Raw genomic sequence first — 24903 nt, 5'->3', positions numbered from 1 at the left:
GCGGCAGGGCGAACGCTGCGTCGAGGGGCGGGGACGGCGCGCTCTAAGATGGCGGCCAACGTGTTCCCGTTCCGCGACGCCCGAGCCGCGCCGGATCCGGTACTGGAGGTCGGACCCGTGGCACACGGGCCACTGCCCCTACCGCTGGTGCTGGACAATGGGTCGTTCCAGGCCCGCGCCGGCTGGGCGTGCCCCGGGCCGGATCCGGGCCCCGAGCCGCGCCTACAGTTCCGCGCGGTGTGCGCCCGCGGGCGCGGCGGGGCGCGAGGCGGAGCGGGCCCGCAGGTGGGCAACGCGCTGGGCAGCCTGGAGCCGCTCCGCTGGATGCTGCGCTCGCCCTTCGACCGCAACGTGCCCGTCAACCTGGAGCTACAGGAGCTGCTGCTGGACTACAGCTTCCAGCACCTGGGCGTCTCCTCCCAGGTGCAAGCGGGGTGGGCTGGGCGTGAGGGAGGGATGAGGTCTTGTCCGCTCACTCAGCTTTTCAGGAGGGAGTCAGGCTTCCAGTGGCTCTGATTATCTTCTGCTTAGTCGATCATGCTAAGTACTTAAAATGTGTGTGCCCTGCTTTAGGGTAGTGATCGAACAATGCCTTTTCTTTTCCCATAGAATATACGTTAGGGCATATATGCTCGTGTCTGATTTATTTATGAATACGTACTGTGCACCGGCCCTGTGTCAGGCATTTTATTTTAGGCGTTTGGAATTCAATTGTGAACATCGCACAAAACTGTTAGTGCCAATGGAGCTAGTGTGGAAAGATACTAGTATGAAAAGACAGACGTCAGTGCTGTGATAGAAGAAGATGAGGAGGTTACATTTTTTTCAATGTGTGGTTGGAGTAGGGACTCTTGGGGAAAGTATGTCTGAGCAAGGTCTTGAAGGAGATAATTGAAGGAGCAAGCCCTGTGAATATATGAAGGAAAAGTATCCCAGTTAGAATAGACAGTGAAAAGGCACTGAGTCGGAGTATGGTATAATCCTGATCGCAGGATGGGGGGAGTGAGGGGGCAAGTACCTGGATAGGTGCTACCAGGAAGAGGATGTCAGAGAAGTAGTGTGGGGACAAATCGCACACTTTATAGGTTTTTCCTCTGAGTGAATTGGGGAGCAGTTGCAAGGCATTAAGCAGAGGAGGGACACAATTTTTATCTAAAAAGGATCACTATAGCTGATGCAGAATGGACTGTCATGGAAACAGGAAGACCCCTTAGGAGACTTGGAATAAAGCAGATGAGGGATGGTGACAACTTAGATAAGTAGTAGGGGATGTGATAAGAACCAGTTGGATTCTAGAGGTATTTTGGATATAATCATTTAGCCAACATCATTTACTGACAGTTTGGATGAGGTTTCACTTAATAACCTTAAGTTTCATATTTTCCAGTAAAGACAAGATAAATAAATATATATATATGTATATATATATACAGACAAGATAAATATATATATATATATAAAGTTAGACACAATACCTTTATTTTATTTATTTACTTTTATGTGGTGCTGAGGATCGAACCCAGTGCCTTGCACATGCCGGGCGTTTTACTACTGAGCCACAACCCCAGCCCAAGATTTTTTTTTTTTATATTTGTTTCTGGTCAGGTTTTTGATTAGGGATCAAATGTGAATTCTGCTCTGCACTAAGATTTTTTTTTTTTAATGTTTTAAAGAGTATTCTGTTATCACTCATTTTTTCCCCTCTTTCTTTCAAACTAGGGCTGTGTGGATCATCCCATAGTTTTGACAGAAGCTGTGTGCAATCCACTATATTCACGCCAAATGATGTCTGAACTCCTTTTTGAGTGCTACAGGATCCCCAAGGTTGCCTATGGAATAGACAGCCTCTTCAGCTTCTACCACAATAAGCCAAAGAACTCAGTTTCCTGTGGGCTCATCATTTCATCTGGATACCAGTGTACACATATTTTACCCATCTTAGAAGGAAGGTGGGTTGTGACTTTTGAGTGGTATTTTAAGAAGCATTCAGGGACCAAGGATGTGACTCAATGGTAGGGAGCTATGCCTAGCATGTATGAGGCCCTGGGTTTGATCCTCAGCTTTCCCCTGCCCAAAAGCAGCATTCAGTAAACATTTAGTGTTTACTGTAAAGTTGGAGTGGAAAGAGCATGTACTAGACTCCAGTCTATAAACTGAGCTGGGCTTAGCTCTGATCTACATCACTGTATGACCACATCACTTTGCCTGACCTTTGTGACCTCCTGGAAGGAGTTGGAGGAGATGGTCTCTTAGGTGTAAATTAGTTCTAGAATTTTATAATTCTAATGGGGAGATAGTTAACATAGTACCTGTAGATAATAGGCACTCAATAAAAATGTTTTGAATAAATTATTTGAAAAAATTTTAATCAAACTAACTTTGTGTTATGTAGTCACTTTTTAATTTAGACTTTAAAAAATTTTTAAACTCTTTGATCACTACTCATACCTTTCTGTTCGGTTATAGTACCTGATAGAGGCATTTATTAAAAATTTCTGAGTTGAATAAAAGACAAAGATAGTTTGTCTATTCCCACTTGATAGTTTGGCTTTCTTTCATTGTCCTATAAGAGATTAGGCCAACTTTATACTTCTTATATTGCCTAAAGAGTTGACACTACAGGGAAAGAGCCTTGGCCTTGGAGTTGAATGCCCGGGTTTGTAGCCCTGCTAAGATAAGGTACTTAACATCTTTGTTTCCTCACATGTGAAATTGGAAAAAAATAACTTTCCAGGCTTGATGAAATGAGTGATATGGGTGGTGGTACTTTATAAATTGTAAAGCAGTCTGAATATTTAAGGCAAACAAATGCCATTGAGTTTATTGAGACCATAATGAGACTCTCTTGAAGTTTCCATGAAAATCTATAAAACCAGAAGTAAGGCATTATCAAACTTTTCCAAAGTTTGGAATTCTATAGTTTATGTAAGCAGAATATACAGAAATTAAAGAAACCATGTATATTCTATTGAGAGAAAATTATTTTATCTGAAAACTAAGGAATTTTCAGATTGGTGCATGGCCTGTTTTGTGCTGCCATCTCCTGGTGAAGTATGATTGAACAGCAGTGTTTGAATATGCAGCAAATTCCCAGTGCTCTGCTACTCTCCCTTTCTTACATTAGGAGCCTAAAGTTGTTGTGTGAGGTGGTACATCCCAACTTGGGAGACTGAGGCAGGAGGATTCCAGGTTTCAGGCCAGCTTAGCAACCCTGTCCCCCACAAAAAAGGTTTGGGGATGTTGCTCAGTGATAGAGTGTCCCTGGTGTTCAATCCTCAGTACTGTATGAACCTTTGGTTCATGTGAAAGAGATCTGGCCCTTAGAAGATGCCAGTAAGCCTATAGGTGATTTGTTATTTATTCTAATTGCATTAATAGAAGTGGATTGTGTAGGGGAGGAGTTCTGGAAGGGCTTGTTAAAATATAGATTCCCAGGCCCACCCAAGAACGAATGGGCCTGGGAATCAGCATGTTTAACATTTTCCTAGCTAATTCTAGGAATTATATTCTAGGATATGGTTCCAGGACCACAGTTTGGGAAATACATGATGAGTCACATAAAGGTCTGACTTTGGAGAGTGTGTTTTTTCTCTTAAACCTGTTTCCTTCTGAGACTGGCCAGAAGTTAGATGGCCAGGTATCTGGATGTGGAAATTTCTGTGTTGGTTAAGAGGTTAGACTAAGAGGACTTGAGTCTCTTGCAATTGTAAGGGTTTTGTTTTTTTTTTTTTTGGTATCAAGGATTAAACCCATGGGCACTTAACCACTGAGCCATATCCCCAGCCTTTTTTATCTTATGTAGAAACAGGGTTTTGCTGAGTTGCTTAGGATCTTGGTAAGTTGCTGCAGCTGGCTTTGAATTTTCTCTCCTCTTGTCTCACCCTCCTGAGCCACTGGGATGACAGGTGTGTGCCACTGTGCCCAGTAGCTGTAAAGTTTTATGCCACCCCCACTTTTTGTCCGTTTCTTTGTCTTCATTAAATTATTCTGTTTCCAAGATAGTTCATATTCTCTTCTCTGTGTTGCCAAAAAATATATTTTTTCTTGATTGCAGGCTAGATGCCAAAAACTGCAAACGCATCAATCTTGGAGGAAGCCAGGCAGCTGGTTACCTCCAGCGACTCCTCCAACTGAAGTATCCGGGGCACCTGGCGGCCATCACTCTCAGCCGCATGGAGGAGATCCTGCATGAGCACAGCTACATTGCTGAGGACTACGGGGAAGGTAAAGGAGAGGACTTTGCCTGCTGCAGCTTTTGGATGTTGGTGATCTTTGGAGTGTTCTAAGCTATTAAGATTCTTGCTTTCTTATGTTTTTACTCTATTTCTGTTAGCACCCCCTTTTTCTTTTGGTATTCACTTTCTTAATTTTTTTTTTTTTTTGGCACTGGGTATTAAACACAGGGGCTCTTTACCACTGAGCTACATCCACAGCCCTTATTATTTTTTAATTTGAGACAAGGTCTTGCTAAGTTGCTGGGGCTGGCCTCTAGTTTGTGAACCTCCCACCTCAGCCTTCCAATTCAGTGGGATTACAGGCATGTACCACCACACCTAGTGTGTGGATGGGTTTTCTTGTTGACATTAAAGATCTTTACTTCAGTTGACTACTACTACTAAGCTCCAGAAGGGCAAACACTGTCTTTAAAAGAAAACTAATTTTGGTGAAAACCACATAACATAAAATTTACTATCTTAATTATTTTTAAGTGTAGAGTATAGTAGTGGCTAAGGGCTGTGTCTTCAGAAATCTTTTAAGTACCCGTTATTCCTGGGATAAAAGAAATTAGAGAGACACATATAAAAAGAAAGAATCTGTGGGTCTAGGGCTGTAGCTCAATGGTAGAGTGCCTGTTTATCATGTGAGGCCCTGGGTTCAGTCCCAAGCAACACATATGCCGTCTGACAAAGAATTTGGGAGCACCCTCAGGCCAGAGAGGTGCTTGTCAGATGACACAGCTCTCTCTGCTTTTCCCTCTTTGTTCTCAAGGTATTCTGGTATCAGCTTGTTTTGTAATTGACTTTTTTGGGGGGTGTGTTCTGTGAATTATAACATATCTGTACATCCACTATCATAATTGTGTGTACTTTTATCCCAAGAAACTCGCTCATGCTTTCTCTTTATAAGTCATATTCTGTCCCCATCCCAAGCAGTTGCTCACCTGTTATTTGTTACTGTAATTTTCATCTGTTCCAAAATGTTATATAAATAGGATATGTAACTTTTTGAAACTTTCATTCAGTGTTATGCCATTGAGATTCATCCAAATTGTTGAGGATCTCAGTGGTTCTTTCCTTTTTATTGTGGAACTGTATTGTATTATATGGAGGCACCACAGTTTGTTTATCCATTCATCATGAATAGTCATTTGGGTTGTTTCCAGTTTTTGGTTATTATGGCTGGAGCTGCTTTACATACTAATGTACAGGCATATGGTAAATGTATGTTTAACTTTAGAAGATTCAAAGCTGTTGAATTGTTTCTGCTTTGGACTGTTGATGTGGGGGATTATAATGATTGTGTTTGAATATGGAACCATTCTTGTTTTTTTGGATAAACCTACTTGTTCGTGTGTATTACTCTTTTAATGTATGTATAGCTGAACTTGATTTGCTACTATTTTGTGAGGGATTTTTTTGGTGTCTGTTTCATGGGGGGGCGTTGGTATATGGTTTCTTGTGCTATTTTGGTGTTAAGGTGATGACTGGCCTTGTTCAGTGAGTTGAAAAGTGCTCTGCCTCTTACTACTCTCTGGAAAGATGGTGTAAATAATTGATGTTATGTTTTTTTCTTTAAATGTTTGGTAGACTTCTCCAGGAGAACCATTTGACTCTAAGGATTTCTTTTTACAAAGGCATTTAACTATGAATTCAATTTCTTTAATAGACACAGGACTATTTTTTTTTATTGTTGGTCGTTCAAAACATTAAAAAGTTCTTAATATATCATATTTCACAATTTGATTCAAGTGGGTTATGAACTCCCATTTTTACCCGGTATACAGATTGCTGTATCACATCAGTTACACTTCCATTGATTTATATATTGCCATTCTAGTGACTGATGTATTCTGCTGTTTATCCTATTCTCTACTATCCCCCTTCCCCTCCCCTCCCCTCCCCTCCCCTCCCCTTTTCTCTCTCTACCCCCTCTACTGTAAATCATTTCTTCACTTGTATTATTTTTCTCTTACCCCTCCTTTCCTCTTATATGTAATTGTGTATGACCCTGAGGCTCACCTTCCAATTCCATGCGATTTCCCTTCTCTCTCCCTTTCCCTCCCACCTATCATCCCTGTTTAATGTTAATCTTCTTCTCAAGCTCTTCATCCCTACCCTGTCCTTGGTTACTCCCCTTATATCAAAGAAGTCATTTGGCATTTGTTTTTTAAGGATTGGCTAGCTTCGCTTAGCATAATCTGCTCTAATGCCATCCATTTCCCTCCAAATTCTATGATTTTGTCATTTCTTAATGCAGAGTAATACTCCATTGTGTATAAATGCCACATTTTTTTTATCCATTCATCTATTGAAGGGCATCTAGGTTGGTTCCACAATCTTGCTATCGTGAATGACACAGGACTATTTAGGTAACCCCATTGGTTTCTTCTATTTATTTTTTTTCTGCTTGATTCATTTTCCTCCTCTTTTTGAAACTTAAGATTGTTATGAGAATGTTCTTTTGAAAACAACCACTACCAAAACAAAAAAGCCTAGCATTTAGTTCTGCAGTTTTCCCTCACAGCACTGCTTTTTACCTGTATCCCACAAATTTTGATATATTTTCATTTTTATTGAATTATAATGTTTTCTAGTTTTTTTCAAGACTACTTCTTTAAGCAATTGATTAATTTCCTTTAAGCAATTGATTGCTTTATATACAGCATTTGGAGATTTTCCTATTATCTTTCTGTGATTTATTTCTAGCTTAATTCTGTTATGATCAAAGTTCTTTGTCTAATATTGGTTAAATTTGCTTGTTTGATAACCCAGGGTCTGGTCAACTTTGGCAGAAGTTACTTTTTTGGGGGTGGGGGTGGTACTGGGAATTGAACCCAGGGGCACTTAAACACCATATCCCCAACCCAATTTTTTTTTTTTTTTTTTTTAAGTTGTAGATGGACTCAATACCTTTATTTTGTGTATTTTTATGTGGTGCTGAGGATTGAACCCAGTGCCTCACATGTGCTAAGTGAGCACTCTGCCACTGAGCTACAACCCCAGCCCTTCTGTATAATTTTTTATTTTGAGACAGGGTCTTGTTAAGTTGCTGAGGCTGGCTTTGCATTTGGGATCCTCCTGCCTCAGCCTCCTGAGCTGCTGGGATTATAAACGAGTGCCACGAAGCTCAGCTGGCATAAGGTTCCTGAAAAGGATATGCATTCTGGAGTGTGTCCTGGGCTGTTACTTAGCTTCCATTGGTTGAGGTGTTGCTCTGTTTTTCTGTATCCCTGTTCACTTCCCATTTATTAACTCTACAGATACTAGAGAAAAATGAATTGAAATCTCTGGGTGTACTTGTGGGTGTTCCTTTTTCTCCCTTCAGTTCTGTCAGGTTTTGTTTTCAGGTATTTTACTCTTTTTTGGTAGGTGCATATTTAACAAACTTCTTGCCAAATTGACCTTTTATCATTATGTATTGTCCCTCTTTTTAAAATTTTTTTTCCACTTGTTTATTTATTTATTTGTATGTAGTGCTGAGGATCGAACCCAGGGTCTCGCACATGCGAGGTGAGCGCTCTACCGCTGAGCCGCAACCCCATCCCTTGTATTGTCCCTCTTTATCCTTGGCAATTGTCTTTGAAGTCTGCTTGAGCATTAATAAAGCCACACCAGCTTTCTTTTGATTAGGGCTTGCATGGCACGTCTTTTTGTCCTTTAACTTTTAACCTGTCAATATTGCTGTATTCAAAATGAATTTCTTAGTAGTTAGATCATTTTTTTAAAAGTCTAATATAGCCAAGCACAGTGGTGCTTGCCTGTAATCCCAGCAATTAGGGAGGCTGAGACAGAAGGATTTCGAGTTCATGGCCAACTGCAAGTTAGCCAGTCCCTATCTCAAAATAAGAAGGGTTCGGATGTAGCTTAGTGGTATAGCACCCTGGGTTCAATCCCAGTACCAAAAAGAAAAAAAATCTTTATGTCAGATTTTTTACAATTTTTTATAATTTTTTTACAATTTATTATTTATATTTGGATTTTATATTTTTATATTTTTAATATTGTTGTTCCCTCAGTTTGTTATTTGTTCCTCTCTCTTGCCTTTTAGGTTATTTGAACATTTTTAAATTCCATTTTAACTTTTCTGGGTTTTTTTTTTTTCTCCTTTTTTACTATATCTGTTTTTTTAAGCAGTTATTTGAGATTATTGTAAATTTAACTTTTCATGGCCTATTTAGAATCGATATTTTCTACTTGAAATGGAATGTAGAAATGTTAACACTAGACTCACTGGTGCTGTCTTACATGTGTCCATCTGTATATGCTGGAAGCCCATCAGACAGTGATGTGATTTTTTTACTTTCAATTGTCAAACCTAATTTAAAGAACTCAGGAGGAGATTAGTGTGTTGGGTTTAACCAGATTTTCATAATTTCCATCGCTGTTCTTTCATTCCTGATGTTCTAGGCTTCCTTCTGGTACGATTTCTATTTAAATAACATCACATATCAGTTCTTTTAGAACAGGTCTGCTGGCAATATGTCCACATTTTATTGCAGCATGTAGTTGATTGAGTGGATTCAGAGATTGGCCGGATGGTGTTTTCTCCATCTTAACCTGCATCCGAAATCCTTGTGTTTTGATTTTTGTGTTGTTAGGGTTTCCATCTCATGACTTCTAAAATTCTTTCTTTAAAGAATTGCAAAAGTGGCAGTGCCCTGATTATTATGAGAACAATGTCCACAAGATGCAGCTTCCGTTTTCCAGCAAGCTCCTGGGCAGCACTCTGACTGCTGAGGAGAAGCAGGAGAGGCGGCAGCAGCAGCTACGGCGGCTGCAGGAGCTCAATGCCCGGCGGCGAGAGGAGAAGCTGCAGCTGGATCAGGAGCGACTGGACCGACTACTCTATGTTCAGGTGACAGCAGATGCTGGGATGGGTCTCTGGCCTCACTTAAGAAGGTGGTCCCAAGGAATTTTCTCCTCTGAATTTTTCCTTAGCCATAAGTATATTGATTAAGCTTGACATGATGATATACGCCTGTAATTTCAGTGACTTGGAAGGCTGAGGTAGGAGGATTACAAGTTTGAGGTCAACCTCAGCAATTTAATGAGGCCCCAAGCAACTTAATGAGACCCTCAGAATTTAAAATAAATAAAATTTAAAAAATAAATAAAAAAGGCTGGAGATGTGGCTCAGTGGCTAAGTACCTCAGGGGTATAATCACCAGTATTTAAAAGAAAATAAATTGATTATTGTAAGTCACTCTGGGGGTTAAGGAGGAGCCCAGGGGGACCATTAGAACTGAGATCATTAATACAGAGTCTAGTATGGCAATAGGTGTTTCTGAAAGAGTTGTTGACTCCAGCTTTGATTTTTTTTTTTTTTTTGCCTTATAATCTCCTTTAGTTAGTTAGTTAGTTAGTTTGTTTGTTTGTTTATTTATTTATTTGTGGTACTGGGGATTGAACCCAGGGCCTTGTGCATGCAAGGCAAGCACTCTACCAACTGAGCTATGTCCCCAGCCCTATATATTTATTTTGGTACTGGAGATTGAACCCAAGGATGTTCTATCACTGAGCTACATCACCAGCCCTTTTTTGTATTTTTTATTTTGAGACAAGGTCTTGCTGATTTGCCCAGGTTGGCCTTAAACTTGTAATCCTTCTGCCTCAGACTCCCAAGTCACTGGGATTACAGGCATGTGCCACTGTGCCCAGCTAATTTGTTTTTTAATTTTTTAAGTGTAGTATGTATAATGCAATGTGCTCAGATCTTAAGTATGCATCTTGTTGAATTTTCTTGAAGTGATAATGTGCCATGTGTCTGCCCTCAAGTCAAGAAATAGTATCACCATCCTCCCTCATATCTCCTCTTTGCCAATAACTACCCCGTAAAGATGACAACATTTCTGACATCTGTCACTGTAGATTAGTTTAGCCTAGCCAGGCTTTGATCCTAGTCCAGAACAGCAGGGGAGGAGGGCAGCCATCTGAACATTTTTTGGGGAAGCTAGAAGTGTAAGTCTGTGGAAGGCAGGCTAGGGGAACCCTGGGAACCTCCTCCTGCTGCAGTTCTTTCTACTTGGCTTTTAAGCTACTTCTCTTTCCTTCCTTTTTGTGATTGCACTATGTGTATATGACTGTTCTGGTTTCAGGAACTTCTAGAGGATGGACAGATGGATCAGTTTCACAAAGCTCTGATAGAGCTGAACATGGACTCCCCAGAAGAGCTGCAGTCCTACATACAGAAGCTCAGTGCAGCAGTGGAGCAAGCGAAACAGAAAATCCTTCAAGCAGAAGTCAACCTCGAGGTGGACGTGGTGGACAGCAAGCCAGAGGTGACTGAAGGTCTTGAGAGGGAGACCCAGTGGGGTCATTTAGAGAGAGCAGCCCTCCTGAGAGGGAGGAATGCCTTAAGGCTGGTATCAAAGGCGTTGTGACTAGGTGTTGGGGGGGAGAGAGCAGCTTGATGAGGTGCGTGGATGGAGGTAGCCATGACAGATTTGTACCAGAGAAGTTCTGAGGAGAGGGATCTCACGACGGGCAACGGAATGTGAACTACGAAGAACATTCACACCAGTTCTGTGTTGCTTCTTGAGCCTGAACCTATTTCTTTGTCATTTAACAGTACATCATGGTTGATTGTTCATTTACCTCTTTCCATCTTGATGTCAACTGAGAATAGGGCTCATGCTTCATACATAGTTTATGGATTTTTTTTTAAAGGTTATAGGCTGACACAATCTTTTATTTATTTATTTGTTTGTTTGTTTGTTTGTTTATTTATCTAATGTGGTGCTGAGGCTCGAACCCAGCACCTCACGCATGCTAGGTGAGTGCTTTACCTCTGAGTCACAACCCCAGCCCAAGTTTATGGATTTTTTTTTTTTATAATAACTGGCAGATATGCTCGATAAAACATTTACAGGTTGACTTAAAAATATTTTTAGTTGTAGATGGACACAATGCCTTTACTGTATTCATTTATTTTTATGTGATGCTGAGGATCAAACTCAGTGCCTCACATGTGCTTAGCTATAACCCCAGCCAAGATCATTTTTTAATTAGATACTAAAGACTAACTCTGGATACGCTCTTAAATTTCCTTTTGCTCCTTTCTGTTCTCTGCCAGTGGACTGTTAATAATAGATGTTAGTGTGACCACAAGGGCAAGTGGAAGAACTGAGCTGAGGACCTCGGTAGCCCAGATCTGATGATACCTTGGGCCCTACATAGTGAAGGAATGGATAGCCTATATCAATTCAGCCCAGCAGTCACTGGCCGGGTGTCCTGTCTGTAGAACTGGAACAGAGTACTATTAAGTGTATACAATATAACTGAATTTGTCATCCCTAGAATTCCAAAACAAAGGAACTTACTCATTATCTTATGACATGTTTGAGCAGAATTAACGAGAGTAGCTATTATTTTTTTGTTTTTAAATCAATCAGCTTTTTAAAAACACTTGATTACTTGTGTTTTTAGAAACAGTACTGTAGAAAGATGTAAGTCAATGCTGTTTGATGCCCTGTGTGGTGTGGTGCTCATCAGTGAGGTCACAGCCAACTTTGGCTCAGCAGGAAGCTTACTTTACTGTAGTTTTTGCTCTTGGACTTGCATTCTCTCCCTCTGTCGATAGGCTGCAATTGGGGACTGAGCCAGCCATGAGCACGCTTGCTTTATAGAGCACATCCTGAGCTAGTCTTCCTGGATCCCCCTCTGGTCACTACGATCTAGGGAAGGAAGGGCTTTGGCCTCCTTCCTCTACCCGGATCAGCCTCTCTTGAATCACTGTGCCTTTTTGTTGCTTCCCCCAGATTTGACCTGTGATTTTATGCAACCCAGATCCATGTTGTCTCTGTTAAGTGTTCATCCATATTTAGTCTTCCTCATGCTCAGCATATCATATCATATATAAAGACATATAAGTGTCTTTATATTAGAGAGGTGCCACAAAGCCACATGCAGGTGAGGAGTTTCAGATTTAAAAAGTTAAAAATGAACAGCTGTGAAAATGTGATTCCTGAGCAGTTGAGGGAACTAGGTTTTCCTTTTCTTTGTTCCTTTTTCTGCATTTGTTACACACTGTGATTCAGGTGCTCCTCTGTTCATTCACAGGTTCTTCCTATGTGTCCTATATACCTTTGTTCTGTGCTCTGAGGACACACATCAGAATGCTTTGGACTTGGGGAGATTTTGAAATGTTGTATTTCGAAAGAGGCTTCTCTATATAACAAATTTACTGAATTGCTGTCACTGAAGCTTTAATGGTCAGTCAGCATTTATTGAGGGTGATTGTTAGTGACTAGAGTCAGTTACAGTCAAATTCATGGTATAAATTTAGCTATATTGGTTAACAAGTTCTACCTTCAAAAAAGTATTTTCCAACAATATAATTCACTTTGAATGAAGTGAATAGATGATGAATTGAAGTTCCTGTGAAACTCCACTTATGCAGTAATGGCTTTATATAACTGGGAATTTAAAACTTACACTGTTTCCCAACATCCATTTTTCCTACAGACCAATCTGTTCTAGTTGTTTGTATTCTGAAACTATTCCTGTGAGAATGTTGTAAGGAGCAGGCTTTGTTAGCATTCTTAATGCAGTAGTTAAAGTAGAAGATGCTTACTTTTCACAGCCACAGGCATAGCATTGGGGGTGTGTGTGTGTGCAGATTTAGAATGTCATCATTTGTTGGAAAACACAGTGGGGCCAATACAGAAAGTTCTCTGGCTTTACTAGCAGGATCAGAGTTGGTCCCTGTTGTTGTTCCGCTGCTCAAGAAAATTCCAGGAAACCCTGTTGCTGCTTCTGAAACTCCTGGCAGACTGTTAATCTATCTGGTTCCAAAGGAACAGTTGTGTTAGTCCTCCTGAAATACATAGTACATGTGGAGACCCTGGAGAATCTGAGCGGGGGGTGTAGTCAGCCAACAGGACTCTCCTCTGTGGGGTGCATGTTTGCATTGAAATTACTAGCTTGGTTCCTCTCTGAATTGTATGAATTAGCATAAATAAATTTTTAAACCACTTTTAGTGAAGCTAATAAGTTTTATTTGTAAGGTGACATGCTTTGAATGTAGCTGGAAAAAGGTAAATGATGCTGTTTTTCTTGTAACTGAAGAAGTCTTTTGAAACCCAAAATTTTATAGTCTTTGTTCTGGGGGAATTTGAAGGTGGGCGCTACCACCTAGTGTATGCCAGGCATCAGGAATGCAGAGGTAATTAAGATAAGGTTCCTAAAAAGACAAAAAATATAAGGTTTCTGCCCTTCTGAGTGCCTCAAAGGAAGAGCGGAGAGCACAGAACAGAGAGCTTTCCAGGACTCAGCTGAGGAGAACCCTCTGCTGGGAGGAAGAGAAGAGTGCTGGGAATGCCAGCTCTCTGTTTGAGACAAAACCTGCAGAGAATAGGGAAATCAGAGAGGTTCGTAGAGTTTTAAGATCACAGATGGTCGGCCTGACCTCAGATGGAAGATGGTACCTTTATCCTTTGGTGGAAGGATGAAAGGACAAGAAAAAAGAAAAGGAGGTCAAATGGAGAATAAGTAAGAAGTTCAGTTTTTAAAGCAACAAAAAGGATCTGCTAATAATCTCAGGACTGATAGTAGGAAGGGGACTGAAGAGGAGAGTGTTGGAACTGTCTGGGACAATGGCTGTGAGCACTGCACCAGGAAGCTGGGAGGTAATGGAGGGTTCCTAGTGGCTGTCTAGGGCTTTCTGTATTCTTGCACCACTGAAGCATGGCTCACTTATCTGTTGCTTTCAACTTAATAGTGTAAGACAACTACCATTCATTTGTCCTCGAGAGTTTAATGGGTCAGGGATTCTGGAAGAGTAGATCAGATCTGCTCTGTGATGCCTGGGCTGGGAAGACATGAAAAATTGGGGATAGAGTCACCTGGAGGGTTTTTCACTTAACTGTCTAGCATCTGGCCTGGGGCAACTCCCAAGACAGAGTTCAGAAAAGACTGTTGACCCCAGCTCCAGACAGGGCCTCTTGCAGCAAGGGGTGACTGGCTTCCAAGAAGGAGCTTCCATGAGATGTGTTCATGGTGCACACACTTCAGGGAGGTAGAAGGAAGCTGCATGCATTCATCACTTCCTGTCATGACTGTGCTGGAGAAGTCACTTGACATTATTTGCATCAGTTTCTGTTGGAGTCCTCCTGAACTCCTGCTGAGACTACCTCTTTTTTGTCGGGGAGGGTCCCCTTTATGGGGCATGAGGAGTAGAGTGGAACCCCCCAGTACTTGCTCCTATTGGGGGGGAGGTCTCAAGCTTTGTCTGTCATTATTTTAGATACACAGCATTTGTGTGTCTCCATTCCACTAATACAACTGAATTGTTGAAGGGGCCAGATGAGTGCTTAAAAGAAAGGAAAGAAGGATTTTTCTGAACAGGAGCTTGTTCTTTATATCATACTGCTTCCTGGTTCCTGGGTGCCTCAAATGGAAGAGAACTTGGGTGATCCACTTTTGATCTTTGTGGGATCCCCTGTGTCATTTCTCAGAGCTGGGTTAATGCTCCAGAGTAGGCATAGGCACTCCCAGGACTTGCTCAGCATCTTACAGATTACAAACTATGTGGTCAAATGGAACGTTCCTCTTGCTAGGGCAAAGGAGCATGTCATTTAGGTCAGCTAGACTTGCTGGGCAGGTGAGACTTCTTGCTCATCTCTTTTTTTATTATCCACTCTGGCCTCAAGCTAGGTCTTTTCCTGTTCCTAAAGCCTTTGTTGATTTCCTTACACTCAGACTCCTGATTTATAGAATTTCAGCTGAAGGCAGAACAAAGCTTTGGAGCTGAGCCGTTCTCTCCCCTACCATGTTTCCACCACTTATGTGAGTTACTTCTGCCTGAGCCACAGCTTCCTGATCCATGAGCTGACCCATGACCTCCTTCACTGAGACCCAGAGGCTTTGTCCATAACCTACCTCCTGTCCTCCCTGAATTACCTCTTTGTAAACTAGGTTTCTCATCTGGTCCTTTGGTCTCCGATGAAGTATTATTTTTCCTTTGTAGGATTTATGCTCAAGCCTGGGAAATGCCCCTTATATATGGTCAAATAATTTAAATTGAACAGAATCAGGAATACATTGTTGTGCATTTTGTTTGCCACATATGCCATGTGATTTGGGGCGTGTGAGTGTGGGGTGGGGGAGTATTGAGGGACATTGCCAATTTGCTAGTCTACATTTGCAATATATGTGCACAGGATGTAGAGGATTATGTTTAAGTTGTCTGAATTGTGTTGGTAATTCACATATTCCATAGATTCTGAGAATAAGGAGGGACTTGGAACACAAATTAAGTGTGGAATCTTCTTTCAGGCTTTTGTGGCTGTTGGTTACTGGGTTTGCTAGATCCCTCCCCAGACACCACCTTGTAAGTCAGCCTGCTCTGCACCCACCAACATCGATAGAGCATTTTTCTCTGGGATGCAACAAGATATTTCTTCCTCTAATTTCTATCCTTTGAGGTTAGAGGAGGAAGACTTACCTGCCTTTCACATGGCAGAATGACAAATGACTGAAGACATCTTGTAGGACCACTGCCTCCACCCTTTTCTCAGGTTAAAATGAAAACAAAAGTGCCGTGACCCCTCCTTTGGGAATGGTGTCAGCACGCCCAGGCCCCACTCAAGTCATTGTCATTGAAGAGAAAAGCTTGTGCTGCAGGACTTCACAGATAGGAAGCCTTTGCTCACATCTCCAGTCCAGAAGGACCTGCTGTTAAGGGACTAATTGTTAAGCCCATTAATGTCGGCGCATGTGTTTATTAATTTGAGCCAGGCCTTGTGTATGCTGGTGATCCTGGTGACTTAGGAGGTTGAGGCAGGAGGTTTACAAGTTTTAAGGCCAACCTCAAGCAACTTACTGACACTCTGTCTCAGAATTTAAAAATTGAGAAAAAGGGCTGGGGATGTAACTCAGTGGTAGAGCACTTGCCTAGCTTGTGCACAGCTCTATCGTACCATAAATAAATAAATAGGTAGGTAGATAGATAGATTGATTGATTACCTTTTGTTGGTAGCCTAGCTGCTTTGGAGGATACCCCCTATCACACTGTGCTGCCCCATAGCTGGGTGTATGATGGTGTGACTGATGCAAGCAGCATATCTCCAGGGGCGTCAGCCTGAAGCTGGCGCTATTAGAAAGCTTCAGAGAAGGCAGGAGACAGGCTTGTGTAAGTAGGAGAGGCAGACAATGAAAGCAAAGCCCATTGTTGGCTTTACAATCTGTTCATGTGTATTCTTCTGTTCAAATAGCATAGAAAAATGTTCATAATTTTGACACAGGCTTTTGGAACATTGGGAAAGATTCCAGTTCTTTTTTGTGACAGTGAACTCATAGAATGGGCTTGCTGGAGATATTGGTTCTGATTTGTTTTGTTTGTGCTATTCTGTTTCGTCCTCAGACCCCTGACCTGGAGCCACTGGAGCCATCTCTAGAAGATGTGGAAAGCATGAATGATTTTGAGCCCTTGTTTTCAGAGGAAGCACCGGAAGTGGAGAAACCTGTCACCACTGTCCAGGTTTGACGCCTGCCTCCATGTCCTTGTGTACACTGAAACTGTTGACACAAAGGCCAGTTTGCTTCTTAGTGATACATGTAGTTTGAAGTCCCAATTTTTCTTTTTAGAGAAGGGGACATCGGTGCTTACAACATCAGTCAGGGTTTTTTTTCCCCCCAGCACTGACTGAGGTTCCAGCACCAGTCTGTGAGAAAGGATAGGCCAGTAACTGGAGGTCTGTAAACTGGCTTTTGATGGTTTCATCTACATTTAAGCCAGTGTTGGCATAGTGGATCCTCTTTAGGGTCTACATTTCTATCATTACAGTGACACCTGGATAAACTGGCTCATCTGAGGCCCCCGGGAGGGAGTGTTCTTTTTGTGCAGGGACTGAAACGCATAAGCAGGCCCTGGGTGGAGCTGTGGTTTTCTCTGCTAGGCCTTTCATGCCACCCTCCCTTCATTGCCATGCTCCCTGCAACTCAGGGACCATGGCTCAGTGCAGTGTGTAGAAATTGTAGTTCAGAGGTTGAAAGAAAGTAGAAAACTGGACCTTCATGTCAGGAGAGTTGGAGAGCGGCTGCTGTGCCATGCACAGAGGACAGAAACTACACTGGAATAAGAGGTGCAGGTGAGGAAACTGGCAACTGGGACGGTTGTCATCATGGCCTAAAAATCTCTCTTAAACCTTGGGTTTTTAAAGCCCGTGTTTAACTTGGCAGCATATCATCAGCTGTTTGTTGGGACAGAAAGAATCCGAGCTCCAGAAATTATTTTCCAGCCCTCGCTCATAGGAGAAGAGCAGGCGGGAATAGCGGAGACGCTTCAATACATTCTGGACAGGTAAGATGGTGACACTTGTTTTCTTGAGCCATTTTCTTTTCTTTTTTTTCAATTATCATTTTTATGTGGTGTTAAAGACCGAACCCAGTGCCTCACACATGCTAGGCAAGCACTCTGCCACTGAACTACAGCCGTAGCCCTCCTTGGGTTTTGAGTTGAGAGATGGTGGTTGAGCCCTGGGAAATGCGCTTGTTCTTGGTGGTGTTCACTTGCTGTGCTGTCACCAGGCCTGTGACAGGCCTGTCACATGCCTGTGCCTGTGTGGGCTCTATGATTGTGTTCTGAACATGTAAATGCTCAGCTCATGTGAGGAGCGAGAAGAACTCCTTTAGATCAGTGCAGTGTGGTAATGTGCACTGGCTTTCATATGAAACTTCACAATCCTGAAGACTGGAGATTTTAAATCACCCCCAAAATATTGCAGTGCCTATGAAGGATTTTTTTTTCCTCCCTGTGGACATTGTATTTATACCAGAGTTTACATTTCCAAAGTGGGCCTCCCTCCACCCACTTCCAAAGGCGTTTTCCTGCAGTGTGAGTTTCCATGACTCAAGCTGTACAAGTAGGGAACATAATTTGTAGTTTGCGGGCTGTTTTTGGTATAACAGGATGGAAAAGTGCACCCACAATGAAAAAATGGAAAAGCACTTCTGCCGTTACTCTGAGTGGCTTTGAGCTATATGTCTTAATGATGGGTGGAAAAGTAATCAAAAGTGAATAACAAAAAGAGGTTATTAAAAAACAAAAACACCCCACACCTCCCAAAAAAACAGGTGTCAGGGTGCTTGCCTGTAATCCCAGCTGCTCATTTGGCTAAGTCCTGGGCTGCATAGCAAGACCGTGCCTCAAAAAGAAAACAAAATGAACCAACGAAAAAAAGGACAGATGGAGAGATCAGTCCTCAACCCCAGGGAGAGGAGCTTTGGGGATGATGAAATGTTCCATGTCTTGATTGGAGTGATGGCTACGGGAGTACATAAATTTGTTAGCCTTTATAAAAGAATATGTAAATTAATCTTCAGTAAAGTTGATTTTTAGAAAAATGTATTACAAAAGCACAGAAGATTTAATCATGTTAAAGATATGAGTGGAACATTCAAAGTAAGGTTTTGGAAACATTGGGCTGACATTGTAGAGTGACATGAATGAAAAATGACAGTTTTGGTTTTATATATCTTAACTTTTCAAGCAGCTGTTTTCTGTTTCTCACCAAGAGCTTGCATTTCCACATTTCTAGTCTCTTGGAACATTTAAATTGGAGTGTCATTTCTCTCCTAGGTACCCAAAGGAAGTTCAGGAGAGACTGGTCCAGAACATTTTTCTCACTGGTGGGAATGTGATGTATCCTGGGATAAAAGCCAGAATGGAGAAGGAACTTCTGGAGATGAGACCCTTTCAGTCTTCTTTCCAGGTACTGTTTGTTTAAGCTGCTGTTTCGAAAAATAGCATTATTTTCTGATTGCAAAAGTAAAAGTGTAAGGGAGAAAAATGACTGTATAATTCTATCATCAGCAGTGTCCACTGTTGACATTTTTATGTCTTTTATTCTGGTCTTTAATCTACGTTTAATTTTTAAAGCAGAATGAGAAACAATTCTTTGTATACTTTTTTTTTATTGAAAAAGGAAGACATGCGCATAATTAAATTCAAAGATGTCAGAACACAGGTGAGAATAAGTCATTCTCCCTGCCTGAAGGAGATTGCCTTTCATAAATTTCCTGCACTTATGTGTATTGCTTTGTTACCTGAATTTCCCTAACCTATCATAAACATTTTCCCATGTCATTATTCTTCTAAAGTACTATATTTTATGGCTGTCATATAAATGAGTGCCCCACAATTTTTCTTCCAAATCCTTGATCATCAAGTAACATAGTCTGAGCCCCCATCCTGGACCAGGCACTGTAGGGATGCTGAGATATCCTGGACACAGCCTGCAGTTGCAAGGAATTCACTATCTGAGGGTGGCAGTCAAGTAAATGAGCCATAATAACCTGGAGTGGGATGGACAGAAGGTATGGGCACCTAGAAGTTTCCACTGGTGTTCAGGGAAGGCTCCATGGAACTGAATCTTTTAAGATTGTAAATGTGTTTGCGGTCTATGTAACGTGGTGTGGGGTAGCTTGGCAAGATCATTCCTGAGAGAAGGACTAGCATGCCCAAAGGTGCAGGGGCAAATGTTTATTGAGGGAAGGAGAAGTAACAGTGTGGCTGGAGCATATGGCTGCTAAAAAGGAATGCAGGCAGAGAGGAAGAGAAGTCAGCAGGCCCACAGGATGCAGGACCTGTGCATCCTACTAAGAAGGTTGGCCTTCATCTGTGATGCAGGTTGTTTGTTCTTCAGATAAACCTTGTTTTCCTGCCTTGGACCCTTTGCACCTAATGGTTCCTTTACATTGAACACTCTTCCCAGCTCATTGCTATTCTCTCTTGGTTGCTGGTTTATATGTCATTTCCTCCAGGGAGTCTTCCCTGTCTATAGCCCTTGCCAAACTCACCTCCAACAGGGAAGGGACAGTGTCTGCCTTTTGATAGGTGTTTCCAGCCCTTGAAAGACTGTCGCTTGGTAGCTTCACAGAAAATAAGAAGGCATTGCCAGAGGGAGAGGAAAGGGGATTGACTTGAGAGAGATAAGGGGATGAAGTGATCAGAATTGATTGTGGATTTGGGGGAGAAGTGGGATTTAAGACAACTCCCCAAGTTTTATGTGGAACCACTAGTTTGATAAATAGGACGTTCATTGGACTAGGAACTATGGGAGGAAAGGGAGGAAACTGCATTCTGTTTCCAGGGTGGGTCAAGCTTCCAGTGGGACACACAGAAAGAGCTGGCCATAGCTAGTGAGTGCGTGCTCAGGAGAAAGATAGCAGGGTACACTCAGGGAGCCCAGGGCACTGCTGGGGAGAGGAGGTGAAGTCAAGGATCAAGTGCTAAATCACGGCAGCTTTTGAGGACAATAGAACACAACAGACACTTAGGAGAGACATCCCAAGAGGCAGGAGGACAGAAGGGGCAACATCACTGAAGATAAGGGCAGCATTCTGAAATGTGAGCAGGGGCTTGACGCAGTGCTGGCTTCCCGTCTATGGTAAAGTGATTGAGAAAAACCTCATGGGATTTTAAATATCTCTTGCTTGGCAAGCCCAGAGCCTTTCCTATGGTTACTTTGTAAGCACTGGTTGTAGGAATGTGGTTGCCAGCTCTCCCCCAGCCTTGTATAGAGCTGTTCTGGTGTCATGGTCCACCCTCTCTCCTCTGCCCACTTCCACCACTCCCTTTTGCATTGCTAATGTAGCCAGTGTGTATCATGCTGTCACTAGCCCATCAATTCTAAGTGCAGATATTGTGTACAGCAGTGCCCCGAATATAAGTACTATTAGACCCTGCATGATTTTTAGAAGATAGAGAACTCCAAAATGTGGATCTGGGGGTATAGCTCAGTACTTACCTGTAAGGCCCTGGGGTTCCATCCCCAGCACTGTAAAAAAAGAGAGAAAGAATTCTGTTATTTTTTCTTAAATAGCAAAATATTTTAAAACATTACTAAGATATCAGACTTTTTCATAAGACAAAATAAAAGCAGAGAAAAAGGTTTTTTTAGATACAGTTTCTCTGAATAAAATTACTTATATGTATATTTTCAGGTCATTTTCTTATCATTTCAAACTATTATGACAGTTTTTCCTTTATCAAAGTATCCCCTTTTTTTTTTAAGAGAGAGTGAGAGAGGAGAGAGAGAGAGAGAGAGAATTTTTAATATTTATTTTTTAGTTCTCGGCGGACACAACATCTTTGTTGGTATGTGGTGCTGAGGATCGAACCCGGGCCGCACGCATGCCAGGCGAGCGCGCTACCGCTTGACCCACATCCCCAGCCCCAAAGTATCCCTTTTATGGCTGTAATATTCTATTAACAGTAGATCTTGCTACATTTCTTACTAGTGATAATGATAGCTACCCTTAATTCAGTATTCTACAAGACAGAGTACCAAGCACCCTGTACTCATTCTCACAAGCTTTTCCTAAGCCAGAGCAGCAGAGGCTCTTGTCCAATCTTACAAAAATGTTACTTTTCACAAGTCCCTTGCCTCTGTGGCAGCCTGGGCAGTCAGACTCTGAGCTCAAACTTCTCTTGTCCCATCCTTCTCTCTCTGTGCATGCTGATCCTGCTTCATGTGGCCTGGCCTGGCCCTCCAGAAGTTCTGAAACACTGCCGCATCATGGAACTCCTGGGGTTGGGGAGAGAGGAGGAGAGAGGATGGTGGGGAAGGAGGCAGACAGTGCCAGAAATCAGGAGGCCCAATTTATTTCCCTAAATGGTCAGGTCAGGCTAGCTGAGGACCCTCACAGAGCTGCCGACCCCCAGCCGCACTCTGACACGAGCAATCGGAACTGAGCATTGGCAGCATCACAAAGAACACCCTGGTTACCTGCTCAGCAGTCATTTTTCCCACGACTCTCTCACTGCTCTGGCTAGCCTTGTACCAGCCTCCACCTCACCTCTGTCCTGGCAGCTTGTGATTGACAACAGTGTGAAGCAGGAGGCTGGCCAGCTGGTCCCTCTGACCCAGAGTGGCAGGCTTTGCCTTGGTAAAGGACTGCCTGTTCAGTGAGTTGGGCCCCATGCCCTGTGTCATCTTGTGCACTCTTAGAGAATCTGGGTGCTTCAGTTCAGCTTTGCTTGGAAGGTGCAGAGGTAGGGGGAGTTGGGGCCTCCTGTACATGTTTCTGAGGACACACAGGTCTGTGGGATTGTAGCTGAGCCTGCTGCAGTCACACTGGGAGCCTGAGCCAGCTGGAGGCATCTTTCTAGTGAGCATTGCGTCTCATTTCAGGTTCAGCTTGCCTCGAACCCCGTGCTGGATGCCTGGTATGGTGCTCGTGACTGGGCTTTGGATCACATGGACGACGATGAAGCCTGGATCACCAGGAAGGACTATGAAGAAAAGGGAGGAGAGTACTTCAAGGAGCACTGTGCCTCCAACATCTACGTCCCCATTCGCCTGCCCAAGCAGGCCTCACGTACCTCAGAATCCCAGGCAGCAGGCAAAGGCTCAGGAGCCAACGAGCAGGCCTAGCAGAGGGCCCTCCAGAGAGAGGGCTCCGCACACATGGCTTTTGGCAGTGTGATGGGACAAGGACTGTGCTAGATGTATTTGGCTGCAAACTGAATTTCTCCCGGGGAGAACAGACATAAGAGCAGCAGGATCATCTTGTACAGAGTTTCGATTACCGGGGGCTACTGCAGCATGGAAAGTCTGAGTTGCCGTGTGGCATCTGGAAGCTGGTATGAAGTTTTGTCGGCAGCTTCCAGCGAGCAGTGAATGAAGACATGGAGGTCAGGGTGTACGAAGAGCACTAGACTTATTTCTTACTGCATTTTCAAGCCTTTTTTGTTTAAAAAAAAAAAGTTATAAAGTTTTATCAATGTATGTATTTTTTCCTACTGTATTTATTCAGAAATTGTGTGATTGCCCAAAGGGGAAGGTCCTTCATATATTAAAAGCTGATATTTATATTAAAGAAGCAAGTGGTCACCGTGAAATCTCAGGAGCTGGAAATATTTGCCGCCTCCTATTACTTCCCCTTAAAATAAGAAACAGAGGAAAGGAGAGGATCACCACCACCTTGTGCGAAGTCACTCTGCTGGCTAAGGACCTGCTGGGTGCCCTCTTGTGAGTGAACGGAAATAGAGCTAGTGGCTCAACTTTTGTTCATACTTTGTTTGTTGGAGACTTTTCTTACTGCATTTTCAAGCCTTTTTTGTTTAAAAAAAAAAAAGTTATAAAGTTTTATCAATGTATGTATTTTTTCCTACTGTATTTATTCAGAAATTGTGTGATTGCCCAAAGGGGAAGGTCCTTCATATATTAAAAGCTGATATTTATATTAAAGAAGCAAGTGGTCACCGTGAAATCTCAGGAGCTGGAAATATTTGCCGCCTCCTATTACTTCCCCTTAAAATAAGAAACAGAGGAAAGGAGAGGATCACCACCACCTTGTGCGAAGTCACTCTGCTGGCTAAGGACCTGCTGGGTGCCCTCTTGTGAGTGAACGGAAATAGAGCTAGTGGCTCAACTTTTGTTCATACTTTGTTTGTTGGAGACTTTTCTACTACATGAGACCTTTCTACAAAAATTTTATTTCTATCCCTGTGAGTTTGTTGGCTCCTTAATGTTTTTAAGTCTCTCTGAAGAAAAAGGTAGATCCTGTAGCCTTTATTCTGCCACAATCTCACTTTCCCTGAGTTTTGGTGAGTCTTGTAGTAGGAGAATCTGAGACATCTCATTTGTTACATAGTGAATGGACAAATAACCCCTCTTTTACGGAGATTGCTTGTTGGGAGTTCTAACTCATCAAGAATTAAGCCCAGAAAGCTCCTGAGCTGCTAATATCGTTGTCACAGAACCTTGCATTTGGATCCCATGGTGCCTCAGCCTGCCTGCTGAGGAGGCTGCTTTAGAACCTGGATCCAGCTCTCGAGGGTTTAGAAACTCAGACCAGGAGGGAGCTGTGGTGGTGGAGGAGGAGGTAGGAGACTCAAGCGGACCCAATAACTTCCAAGGCATGGTCCAGTGAGCCACTGGCCATCATGGCTGGGCCCAAGAACTGATGAGATGGCAGGAAACATGAATTTTGAGTGGGCTTGGGATAGATGTGAAGAAAGCAGGACTGATCTTAGCTGGGCAAGAGGGGCTGGGGCTGGGGTTCAGTAGAAGAGCTCTTGCCTAGAATGTTTAAGGCCTGGTTGGATCCCTGCACCACAGACACAATGCAACAGTAACAAAACCCCAGTCTGAAAGGCAGTGGTGGGGTCAAAGGTCTGCCTTGGAGGTCATGTCCTCATGGAGAAAGACCCTGGGCAGGTCTTTCTCAATTAGGTACTTTATGACCAAACAAGCTAGCAAGCTAGATGTGCTCAGGCTTGCAGGTGATAACACTGGAACACAGGAAATTCGGGGGCCGTGGTGAGGTTCAGGCCAAGGGGCTGAGCCTTGAGCTATCTGGTTTCGTCTTTGAGCATGCCAGGCTTTCCGTGACCAGCTTTGCACATGCAGTCTTCCTCATTCTTTCCCAGCACACTAGGCAGGAGTTTTGGTACCCCAGGGGCTTCCTCAGCCCCTTGCACAAACCACCAGCCAGACGTTTACCACTTAGCTGTGCTTTAGGCCCAGGTGGTTTCTTTTACACTGTTTTGTGTTCCTCAAGAGAAGGGGTTGTGTTTGATTAAGCTTGAAGTGTCCAGGGCCCAGAGTTGCATCTGAAGGGTACTGGGGACTGCAGGGAATATGGCCATGGTGACGCCTTGATTTGGGGCCTTGGCCTCCAAAACTGTGCAAGTATAAATAAATATCTGTTGTTTTGAGCACCAAGTCTGTGGTAG

General features: G+C 42.8%; 1 protein-coding gene across 2 annotated transcripts; it reads left to right on the top strand.

Moving 5' to 3' along the window:
* Nucleotides 1–23254, top strand: ACTR5 (actin related protein 5). 2 transcript variants are annotated; one of them, XM_081289389.1, is made up of 10 exons: nucleotides 1–423; nucleotides 1720–1949; nucleotides 4055–4224; nucleotides 7695–7730; nucleotides 8858–9075; nucleotides 10316–10498; nucleotides 16582–16698; nucleotides 17381–17520; nucleotides 18799–18931; nucleotides 22355–23254. In XM_081289389.1, the coding sequence occupies exons 1-10, from the start codon at nucleotides 49–51 to the stop codon at nucleotides 22595–22597; spliced, it is 1845 nt and encodes a 614-aa protein (XP_081145515.1). In that variant the 5' UTR covers nucleotides 1–48; the 3' UTR covers nucleotides 22598–23254. The 2 variants fall into 2 exon arrangements, with proteins under 2 accessions (XP_081145515.1, XP_081145516.1); XM_081289390.1 differs by lacking the exon at nucleotides 7695–7730 and having other exon boundaries at nucleotides 3–423.
* The last annotated feature ends 1649 nt before the right edge of the window (nucleotides 23255–24903 follow it).

Source organism: Spermophilus citellus (assembly GCF_964194105.1).
Source record: "Spermophilus citellus genome assembly, chromosome: 4".
NCBI classification, from domain to species: Eukaryota; Metazoa; Chordata; class Mammalia; order Rodentia; family Sciuridae; genus Spermophilus; species Spermophilus citellus.
This window is presented reverse-complemented; position numbering and strand designations above follow the sequence as displayed.

Excerpts from the sequence above, each read along its gene's own strand:
- ACTR5 (XM_081289389.1), top strand. The coding sequence starts at position 49 with ATGGCGGCCAACGTGTTCCCGTTCCGCGACGCCCGAGCCGCGCCGGAT. Across the intron at positions 424-1,719 it reads ACCTGGGCGTCTCCTCCCAG|GGCTGTGTGGATCATCCCAT; the intron begins GTGCAAGCGGGG and ends CTTTCAAACTAG. Across the intron at positions 7,731-8,857 it reads CAGGGTCTCGCACATGCGAG|AATTGCAAAAGTGGCAGTGC; the intron begins GTGAGCGCTCTA and ends CTTTCTTTAAAG.